This window comes from Xyrauchen texanus, chromosome 19 (assembly GCF_025860055.1).
Source record: "Xyrauchen texanus isolate HMW12.3.18 chromosome 19, RBS_HiC_50CHRs, whole genome shotgun sequence".
Taxonomy (NCBI): domain Eukaryota; kingdom Metazoa; phylum Chordata; class Actinopteri; order Cypriniformes; family Catostomidae; genus Xyrauchen; species Xyrauchen texanus.
Window position 1 is genome coordinate 29,855,962 of NC_068294.1, and position 12,003 is coordinate 29,867,964.

A 12,003-nucleotide genomic window follows, 5' to 3' on the forward strand; every position below is an offset into this window, starting at 1 on the left:
TTTTTTTAAATGGAGTGTGTTAAATCTCTCAATTTAAATGGCAATGCTAGATGAAGCGTCTCGCCTAAGATAAGCACTTCTCATTTATCTCAGGAAAGATTTCTAAAGTTCATAGTTAGTTAGCTTGAAAAAAGAACACTAGAAAAAATATAACAAAAATATTAAATATCATCACGGTCAGAGATGCGACAAAAGATACAACTCATTTCAAAGAAGTTTAGGAAGTACGATCTCCTCGTGGATGCAAGGTGCGTGCGTGCTGTGCGCATGAAGGTGCATGCATTCATGAAATTCTTTCATCATTTACTCAATCTCATGCCATCCCAGATGTGTACAACTTTCTTTCTTGTGCTGAACACAAACAAAGATTTTCAGAAGAATATTCCAGCTTGGTACCAACATTATAAGCTTCAAAAAGGACACAAAGGAAGCATAAAAGTAATCCATACGTCTCTATTGGTTAAATCTATATCTTCAGAAGTGAAATTATATGTGTGGGTGAGAAACAGATAAATATTGAATAACTTTTTTTTACTATAAATTCTCCTCCATGCACAGCGTTGAATTGGTGGCGATATACATGAAGAATGTGAATCGCCAAAAACAAAAGTAAAAGAATATGAAATGAGATTGATAGAACAAAATGGACATACATATTGATCTGTTTCACACCCACACCTATATATCACTTCTGAAGATATAGATTTAATCACTGGAAGTCATTTGGACAACTTTTATGCTGCCTTTATGTGCTTTTGAAGCTTCATATTTTTGGCACCCATTTACTTGCATTGTATGAACCTACAGAGCTGAGATATTCTTCTAAAAATATTTGTTTGTGTTCAGCAAAAGAAATAAAGCCATACACATCAGGTATGGTATATTTCATTTTTTCATTTAATTTCAGAATTTTCATTTTGGGGTAAAATATTCCTTTTACATGAAACAGCATGCATTATATATTTTGTTTCCTTAAACTGTTATTTATGTCTTAAAATTTAATGTATGATTGAATAAATGTTCCAATTCTTAAAATAATGTCTGAAAATTGTTTGATATCTTCAGAGGTTTTCCCCAAAAATGTTTTATGTCAGCCATCCTTTAAATTATTCTATCTTAACATAAAAATTATATAATAATAACAATAATACTATGTTTATTTTATATAGCACCTTTCTTCAAACTCAAGGTCGCTTTACAGGATGTGATCAAGTGATCAAGATCAAGAGTCAGAGAAGCATAGGTCAAAGAGATATGTTTTGAAATTGATTTTGAAATCTTGTATGGAGGTGTGATCACGGAGAGACTAAGTGATAGAGTTCAAAGCGAAGGAGCAAGTGTGCAAAAAGCACTGATATAATTATGATATAATAAAAAAGCTGAGACCTTCCTTTTTCATTCTTTTTACATAAATCTCTAAATGTGATTCAGGGTCAATGAGACTCAAAATAATGGAGCAGATCACATAAGTTCTGAGTGCCCAATTCTGATGGTTTGCGCTGCATTTCCCCTTTCAGAGTGGACATTTAAAAAAAGAACTTGTCTCTTTGTGTCTGGTTAGGAAAATATGTTAAACTCTTTAGCAGACAATCTTTTTGTAACCTTTTGGATAAAGATGGCATGATGGCATTTCAATTAAAATAAAAAGAAACATCAGCTAAAAAAAATTTCTCGTGCATGTTCATTTGCTAAACCAACTTGAAAATGCAATTTGTGTATGTAATATTTGAGCTAAAGAAGCTAAATTAATTATACTATTCTTATCAGAATGTGTTGGTGATATGACATATGTTATTGGAGTTTGCAGTTGTTCTCCATTCAAGTAGACAGAAGCAGTCCAGTACATGGAGGGCATTACCAAGATGGTAGCAGGGTGAACAAACATGCTTTAAAAGGACAGTTGACTGGACAAAGTGAATGAGTAAGATGATGAAGGGGAAGTCAGCCAATGAGAGATGAGTGGGAACTTACCAGTGGTGGGCTGGGCCCGGAGCAGGTAGGAGTTGGGGGAGATTTGGTCCTCTGGGTGGGACTCCAACATGGTATGGGAGGAGCTGCTGTCCAGCAAGGGCACCTGACACTCCCTTATGGTAGGTGGGACTGGATGGAGGGGGGCAGAAGGAGGAGAAGGTGCAGGGGGCAGGAGGCTGGAGGAGGGAGGGAGGGGACGACCTGAGGAATGGACAGATAAAAGGAGGAGACAAACTTGTTATGATCATGTGACATGACAAATGGGAACATCTGTACTTTCACACACATCTCAACATATTAATATGTGACAAACATGAAACATATACAGTATAAACATTCTTTACAATTGACATAATATTTCCCACTGGATGTCTAAATAATCATACTGTAAATATACAGTTGCCCCCAAAAGTACAGTATATGGACACTTTTGGTCACACTTATAATGTATGAATGCCATGGTATTAGATAACAAAATATAAATGAAATAGCATTAATATTAACCATCTGGTTCCAAGATCAGTTCTTCCTTTGTCCTAACTTTAAACAGTATATATACTAATTTAAACCCCAACAAAAATATTTTTGTAAAAAAATTAATAATTAAAAGTGTATTTTTGCTATTGTTCTCTAAAAAAAGCAGCACTTGATTTGATATATTGTTATCTAATGCAATGACATTCATTAATTTTTAAGTGTGGCTGAAGTATCCAAATATTTTTGGATACTGTAGTGGTCCTCTGTGGTCCTCTGTGTTGCCAGTTCTCATCAAATTAGATGCACATAACCAAAGTGTTTCTCATAAAAGTTATCTCTGGGCTTGTAAAGAAAATGTAAGAAACATGTTGTGTGTGGTCTTGATTGCATGCATAATTTATGTGCTAAATATGCTGATAACACCTGTGTATACATAATTTAAATAGAATATGACAACACGCTCACAGTGCATTGACATTACATAAACAAAAGTATTTAAGTATTTTGTGTCAGTGCAAGTATATGTATGTTTATGTGAGTTATGGAGTGCCAGGCCTGCAGCATTGCGGCACACAGCATTTTTGTCCTGTAAACCTGCATGCTACATGAGTACAGTTACAAACAATCACACTCTCACTTCACCAACATAATACAGATGTTTTGAATGTGATTTTCCAACAGGATCTCGTAAAAGAACACTATGCATGCGTTATGACAATAAAGAGCCTGCAGGTATGAACTGCATGCAATTTTTCCATCCGAGGAAATGCACAAGGGAGGGTGGAGCAGGTCATTGCTTTTAAATGCATCTGAGCTCCTGAGTAATTGTCCTGGCACTGCAGGAAAAATTTCAAACAGTTTTTAAAGGACTGTGTGTGCTGTCAGTCCTCATAAAGGAAGAGGAATTAGGAGGCTATTACCTGCCTTAATTACTCCAGGAAAGACAGCAGGGAAAACACAGTACCCACTACAATCACGCCGCGTGATGTGATTGGCCCCAGACTCACAAGCAACGCTCTTTTAAGATTCATATCACTCAAACTGAAACAACAATGCATTGACCACCATTTTAATTGGGATCAAACAAAGACTGCAATATCTACGTATCTTTCAAGAGTCCCTTCAGCTTCAAAAAAGCCACTCTGTAAACAGAGATTATCACACACAAACATGCAGTGCTAAACTTTCATCTTCCTTTCATGTATTCAACTCCAGACTGCCTGTTAGCAGGAATGGAGGAACAGAAAGAGAGGTTCAAGGAGTGCTTTTGTACAAAGACCTTGAATGTTAAAAGTATATTGAACACATCTGAGTCAACTCCCCTACTCGAAAACAAACATATACAAACACATTTGCCCTTTCTCTCTCTATGACTCCTTTGTCAGTACAATGTCATTCGAGGATATTGAGTGTTTGCTGAGTCGAGGTTGCTGTGACTTTTGTTATTGATTAAGTGCAGTGCCCCTGTTTCACAAACACCAAACCTAAAACACCAGGGCTGTGTGCCATTCAGAACTGAATAGACAGTTTTTTAACAATAGCTATCCTTTTTCATTATGTATTAATCATAAACATTTTATCATACAACACATGTTCTTTTCAGAAAAATCTGATGATATTTCTAATCAATGTTTAACATTTAAATTACATACAGTATATTATTTATGCACAGATCTTGTTTATTTTGATTTTGTGGTTTAATGAAAGTTGTGTGTGCGCACTGAATTTCTTTGAATTGCAATGCAATACATTTTCTATCCCCTTCATTCTAATTCAAATTTAAGTTCAACATGTTTTGAGGAGCAAGGGCAATTCAATTCAAATTCCAACTCATAAATACAAAGGAGCCAACTCTTAAAATTATGGATTTTTGCCAACCCTGCCAAACAATTTACAGCATATTATCTTCACAGCAAGAGAAAAACAATATTTTTGCCTTTGTTTTCTTCAGTTTTCCTGGGGTTTACCTCATGATCTGTGCATGTGGGATATTATGCATAAATAAATATAGAAGGTATATAGCAGGTTGACTGGACTGCTTGTTAAGCAGACCCAAATGACACAGGACAGTGTATCGTTTAATAATAAAATGAAAGAAGAGGGGAGAAGGATATGTTTACCATCAACATTTAATAAAAGCTTCTTCTATGGCATCTGCATCTGAAAATGGGCCTATGAGAAGAGAGAAAGAGCGAGCAGGAGGGAAAGATCAAGAGGGAGACAGGGATCTTCACTAATGCACAGAAGAGATGAATAAACACTCTGCTCAGCAAAAGCACAAAAGCTCAGCTTATATGCAGATGAAAGTGCAAGAGGTTAAGTGTGGCTGTGACTGATTAGCTTGACTTCTAAAGAAATGGACGAACAATAAAGAACAATAAACGATCATAGAGAAGCATCTGGGCACTGGAGGACAGAGTAGAGTAGGAGTAAATCTGGAAAGTTTGAAAAAATAAATATTACTCTTTATATCTTACTCTTAAAACCCCATGTCATGGCAACTTTATATCTTGCACATGCAACTTGTATCTTATAATCTGTCTTGGTGAAGAGGTGTTTTTCTCATTATAGAAAAATAAATTAATGTTTGGTATATTTAAATAATTATAAAACAGTTTAAATCCAGAATGATTATTATCCTTGCACTAATTTCAACAAGCACATAATGATCACACACAAAACCATGACACCATTTTCAATGGACCATTGCCTCTATAACGAGAGTATTTATGGCACTGGACATGATAAGTATACGTGTGTGCATGTGTGTGTATGTCTGTGTGTGTGTTGGGGATATTACATTTTTAAATCACTTTAATTACAAAAAAAGGAAAATTGCATTAGGTGGCCAAAAGCAATTATAGGAAACTTCATCTCCTTTGCAATTAGGCTCAGGGGCAATTTTTAACTATTGTAATTTATTTTTGCTAAATTTCTATAAAGGTCAGTATAAATTGCTTTGTGTTATTAGAACATCGTCATTAGAACAAAGGCTCGTTAGAAAGGGGGTTGGGGGGGCACCTGTTCCTCTAGATGATTCTTGTCATTTGCCGTCCTTCCTAAATTCCATTTATCTCTCTGGGAGAGGATAAAGTATTTTGCCTATGTTGGACTGGAATGCTGATCTGACCTTGACCTGTCCCTAATTAAGATAAAATTCAACAGAGCTCCTGAGTGTGTTTATGTCTCCTATCCAAGTTTAGAATTCATCTTTCAGGGGGGCCTGGGTAGCTCAGCGAGTAAAGACGCTGACTACCACCCCTGGAGTCGCGAGTTCGAATCCAGGGCATGCTGAGTGACTCCAGCCAGGTCTCCTAAGCAACCAAATTGTCCCAGGTGCTAGGGAGGGTAGAGTCACATGGGGTTACCTCCTCGTGGTCACTATAATGTGTTTCTCACTTTCAGTGGGCAAGTGGTGAGTTGTGCATGGATGCCGCTCAACAAGCCATATGATAAGATGTGCGGATTGACAGTCTCAGACACGGAGGCAACTGAGATTCGTCTTCTGCCACCTGGATTGAGGTGAATCACTACGCCACCACGAGGACTTAGAGCGCATTGGGAATTCGGAATTCCAAATTGGAGAGAAAAAAACTTGCTTTAAAAAATTGGTCTGTTAGTTTAAACAGCCTGATGGCCTCAACCAATGGTGTGAGCTTGAGGCAAGATTATCGGATGTCTGAACAAGAAGTACAACAGTGTCTGCTTACTCTTTCAGCCATCTTAGTACTGGAACAATTGTTTTCAATTTATTTATTCCATTTGAAGGTCATAAAATCATTCATTAAAGAGTTCTAAGCCAGGAATCAAACCATCCAGCTCCGAAGTGAATTGTTCCAGTGCCTCATGGGAGTGGGCAGAGCTTTGTTTGCTGTGATGTTTTGATTGGTGGAATCTTTCTCTACATGATTTACGGGTAGTATGGTTTTTCAACAGAAATTCCTCAATAAAACACAATGAAATGAAGTTAAAATAAGGCGGACTGTTGACATTCACAGAAGCATATACCATCGATTGGGAGCTAAAATTATACTCTCCGATGGAGAAAATAAATGGGATTCTTTTTTTACTTCTGGAACAAGACTGTTGCAATTTATAGAGATCAGGGGAGTGATTGGGGAATCCTGTTTGATTAATTTCAAAGGGATGAGTTGACAAACCCTAATGAGCATCAATTGTTTGCTTTTCGTTGACAAGAAACCACATGGCTGGTCTTCCATAGCTAAAAAGAGCTGTCATCAGCACTTTGGGTTAAATAATTCATGAGCCAGCATTTCTCCACCACTTTTTGGCTTTGCTCCATTTTGGCCAAATTTGATTTGAGAAAGTTACCGTCTGTAGACAGACTACATGAAAATTCTTTGTGATGCTTGATTTCACATGGCTCATAATTCATAAACATTAAGGCTGTCCGGTGCCTTGTTTTTTATTTATTGCTGCTGACTTTCATTCACTTGTTGGAATCTCTGGGTAAGAGCGCTTGTAAAAATCACATTATGTAATGTAATATTATTATGAGAAAATCATTTTGATTTTGATATGCATTCCCAGATTATGGAATTAAAGTAGATATGCCGCTGACTGTGGCAATTCTGTCAACATACTCAGAAACTCTCGCAAACATGCTCACGGATGTGAACCAAATACAGTGACCTGGGTCTACCTAGCACATGGGGCGCGGCACAACATCTCTCCACCCATCTGGCTGGCGAGGAGATGGTGAGTCAGAAAGGCCAAAATTCTCAGTAATAGACAGCTGGAGCCCAGTCATATGGAAAGTGATAAATTACAGCACTAATGAGTGCCATTTATCATTTCTCCCCTTTCTCTCTCTCTCTCCTTCTCTATTTTCATCAACAATGTACCTATGTGTTTTGCTCAACTGCTATCCAACACCTGCATCCAACAGTGAAGAGAAGAAAAGGGAGAAAAAGGAGGTGGATTAGATCTCAGAAAATGAGAAACATATGCACACAGGTGTGTGAGAGGAAATGAGGAAAATAAAATAAAATAGGATGAATAAGAGATGAAGTAGCAAGAAAAAAGTATGTGAACCCTTTGGAATTAGCTGTTTTTCTGAATTAATTGGTCATAAAATGTGATCAAATCTTCATCAAAGTCACAAGTATATACAAAGCACAATGTGCTAATAACACATCGATTATAATCTTACATGTCTTTATTGAACAAATTCCCTTAAAAATGCACAGTGCTGTGGAAAAAGTAAGGGAACTCCTAGGATAAAGATGTCAACAAGTGTCAGCAAACATGGCATCCAATAAAAAAAAAACTGAGTGTATGTTAGAGCTACTTTTGCTATTCACAAGAAGCATCTGCTGACCTGGACCATGCCTCGCAAAAAAGAGATTTCAGAAGACCTACTATCAAGTATTTTTGCTTTGCATAAAGCTAGAAAGGGTTACAAAGTTATCTCGAAGAGCTTAGATATTCATCTGTCCATAGTTAGATAAATAGTCTATAAATTGATCTGATTTAGTACTGTGGCTACTCTCCCTAGAAGTGGCCATCCAGCCAAGATGACTCAAAGGGTAGACTGTAAAATGTTCAATGAGGTTAAAAATTTAAGAAATCATTGAAACTGGTTAACATCTTTGTTCATGAGTCTACTATATGGAAAACATTAAACAGGCTTGGTGTCCATAGCAAGAAACCACAAAAAAGCCACTGCATTCCAATAAAAAATACTGGTGTGCACCTGATATTTGCCAAAGACCATTCCACAACGCTACTCTGGAAAAGGGCTCACTTACTTTTTCCACAGCACTTTGAATGTTTGATATATTCAATAAAGACATGAAATATTTAAATTGTTTGTGTGTAGTCGTCATTACAGCGCAAACAACATAAAATTCTCCATCATTTTGGGGCAGACAGATAAGTGTAAGACATCATTAGAGACTATAAAGGGTCTACATTTATTTGTGTATACTCATAATAACAACAAAACATTGTGCTTTTGTAAAATAAAGAAAATAAAAAGGGTGAGCTGTAAGCAGTCTCTGGGTTTGCGAGCATATTTCTGAAACACATCCAAAATCTTTACTGAAACTCCGCAAATACTTATCACACACACATGAAACATATGTCTAAAGAAAGCTTAAAATGTCTACTTTTAAATAAAACAATTCAAATTTAAAACAAATATTCTCCTGCAATGTAATCTGTATGAAACAAAGCGATGTACAGTTTCCTGGCTCAGCTAATTTATCTCTAATGTGATCCCACCCACCAGCAGAGCGCGCCATTCATAATTGAATGTGCTGAAGCGATCAAATGAAATGGTACAAGTCCCCCCGACTGTGCCTTAAATAAAACATGTTCATAAATTTTTCTGCGCATTTGAAAGACAGTATGATACACAAGTGAGAAAACTCCTGGATAGTGACGAAGAGTTAACATTTTCCTCAGAAGAAGAGCGGGACTCCGATGAACATTTGTATTTTGAAGAGAGACTTGATCCAGCTGAGGATACAATTTCGGACTAGTAAGTAATTTAGTTTTAATTAGTTGACATGCTATTTTATATAAACATGTAAAAATGTTACTAGTGGGACTGTTTCCAGATTTGCCAGCCAGGATTCAGAGTATTTAAATTTGAAATATGTCCAAATAAGCAAGTTTTATTTACATGTAAATGTTGTTTACATGTAAATAAATAAAGCAGGTATTTAAATTGTGTACTGTATGATATAAATATGATATGTTATATGATATAAAAATAATATGAATGTTTAGATTATATTTTATCAAGTGTTTATGCTGCCTCATTATCATCAACAAAGCTTGTACTTGCAAATATGTGTTCAGGTGTAAATTAGTAAAACGCACTTTAAATATGCCCATATTAGAAAATCACCATCTTATAATGATTTCTGAAGTATCATGTGACACTGAAAACTGCAGTAATGATGCTGAAAATTCAGCTTTGATCACAAATTGCATTTTACAATATATTCAAATCGAAAACTGTTCTTTTAAATTGTAAAAATAGTTCAAAATATCAACGATTTTACTGTATTTTGGATCAAATATATGCAGTCTTGGTGAGCAGAAGAGACTTATTTTAAACAGTAATGAAGGTCTAAAATTAAGTAAATTCTTTATATAAAGAAAATGTATAGTCAGATAACTTATTTTAACTTAAAACTTGATTTTGATCATTAAGTCTCCTCACATTCATTCAATTTCTGTCATATTCCTCATTGATAGGCCTAGGGGAGGGATCTTTTGTCTCCTCAGGTGTGATTACAATCAGTATTCATGATAGTTAATGCCTCCTCACATTTGACCTTTCTAACACTAAAAGTGTCTTTCAAAATTGTATGTACTATATTGTTTTGGTTGAATGAATGATTAGGATGGTTTTCACATCATTTTGTAGCAAAAACTCTAGGCTACAAGATCCAGTTATCAAAAGGCTTGTGGACAAATGTTTAGTATGTGTTATATGGCCTTATTTCAATGACTTAAACATTTTGTTTTTTCCAAAACCACGCATAAACATTATTTTCTCAAAAATACAAACATTTACAAACATGTTGCTCACATATTATTGTAGCCCAGTTTGTGCTGAATACAGTATCATCAGACTTTAGCAATGAATGTGTTTTTAAGCAACTGAAAAAAGCACAAATGCCAAGGCATGTCAAACTTTCTCCAGGGGCCCAAAACACCCTCAGACCCCAGAGGGTTAAGCGCATTGTGCTTTGTCTATATTTGTGACATTGATGAATATGATCTAATTTTATGACAAATTAATGCAGAAAACCAGCCAATTCCAAAAGGTTTACATACTTTTTATTTCCATTGTACTTCAGAACTGTCAATTAAACATATGACAATGTATAGATAATAAAACAGTTAGCTTAGAGACAGTGACATCATCAGTCACCATTGTCATAATCTCGCATAGCCAGGCCTTTGAGTAAACAACAACGTGTCTGATCCACTCTAGATCCTATTCTGGACAAAAACTGCCCACTTAAAATGGAAAAGATTATGTGCCATTTAGGGGCATGTGTTTCTGAAATAGATCATATCACAATAATAGACAGATATATAATAATAATAATAATAATGTTATTAATAAATAATGTAGAAAAAACATGACAAATTTAGGAAAATATGTATATACAGAAATTCTAGCAGTCCAATATAATATACACAGACTAGTTCAGAGACATAACAAACAGCCATAACTAAGGACAAATGCGGAATATACAGTTCTGTTTATGGTAATCTAGATAAGTTGCTACAAAGTGCCTAAAACCAAACTCTGAACATCATTTCAAAGATTTGATGCCACTTTTCCTGAAAAACTCTGGCAAAACCAGTGATTAGTTCTTTCTCAAAAGTGCTCGCTATATCAAACCTCGTCAACACAACTTTTTTCCAGACAGACTGATGTGTGCTATCACCCCCAAAAGTTGCATAAAGTCAGCCAATCAGACTAGAGCTTGCCAGATCTAAAAAGTGCTTTCCAGATTTGTGTGAAATTTGCATTGCCATCTAAAGCTAAGACTACCAATGTCCCTCCTGTGCATCTCTGGCGTGATCCAGGGCAGGAGGCCATCTTGTCCTCTACTGCTAAGATGGCTGCCCTGGTCACCTTTCTGCCTCTCATAGTGTCCGTTCAGGGCAGATTGTCTGAATGCCCTGTGTTTGGCTCCATTTTCTCATTATGATGTTGCATGATGCCATACACATTGACAGGATCCTAATCTTTACAACTACTAAGCTCAATTGTGCCTGTCAACACACTAACGCCCATTTCACACACTCAGCCAATGCTAATGCTAGAGCAGTGAGCATGATAATCACACACATAAACACAACAAACACGTTTTGGCACAAACAAGTCCACAAACTTGTTCTGTTGATCCTCGCTCACTCAGCTGCCAAAAGCATGACGGGAAAGAGGAAAAGGTTTTTCACAACTAGGAAAGTTTCTCAGCTTAAAAGGGACTTCCAACCATTTAGGTTTATCCACACAAAAGCCTTTTGATGTTTTTCCTCAAGCCTATATTCTCATTTTTACTGCATGAGAATGACTTCAGGAAATGCGCAAGTCAAATTCTTTATTGTAAACAGAGCATTACACACAGACACAAGCTCAGCTGCTTGGCACTTGAAATGGAGGATCAGCCAAAGGACTAAACTTTAATTGAATTGGGTGACTCCAGGTTTGTCAATCAGAATCACTTTTGTTGTTGTTATTCTCAAAGTATGTCTCATTTGGGCTTTGTGTCCATCATGGTAAAGTCACTGTGAGGACACTCAGAGCAACTGTAAGACTCAAAGGCTTTTTAGTTTGTTACGTTTAACTGGGTGAAAACTGGTCTTTAAAGGAATAGTTCACCCAAAAATGGAAATTCTGTGATAATTTGCACACTGTCATTTTGTTTCAAACCCATATGACTTTCATTCTTCTGTGAAACACAGGAGATGTTAGGCAGAAAGACAGCCAGACACCATTCACTTTTACTTTTTGTTTTATAGAAGAAAAAATTAATATGTTTGGTATAGCATGAGGGT

General features: G+C 36.2%; 1 protein-coding gene across 1 annotated transcript in view; it reads right to left on the bottom strand.

Moving 5' to 3' along the window:
* The window catches only part of LOC127659897 (teneurin-2-like), a 333,843-nt gene that overhangs the window by 135,016 nt on the left and 186,824 nt on the right, over window positions 1–12,003 (bottom strand). The window contains exon 4 of the mRNA XM_052149875.1: window positions 1,972–2,172. Within this exon, the coding sequence (XP_052005835.1) occupies window positions 1,972–2,172 (201 nt within the window). The remainder of the gene's footprint in view (window positions 1–1,971; window positions 2,173–12,003) is intronic.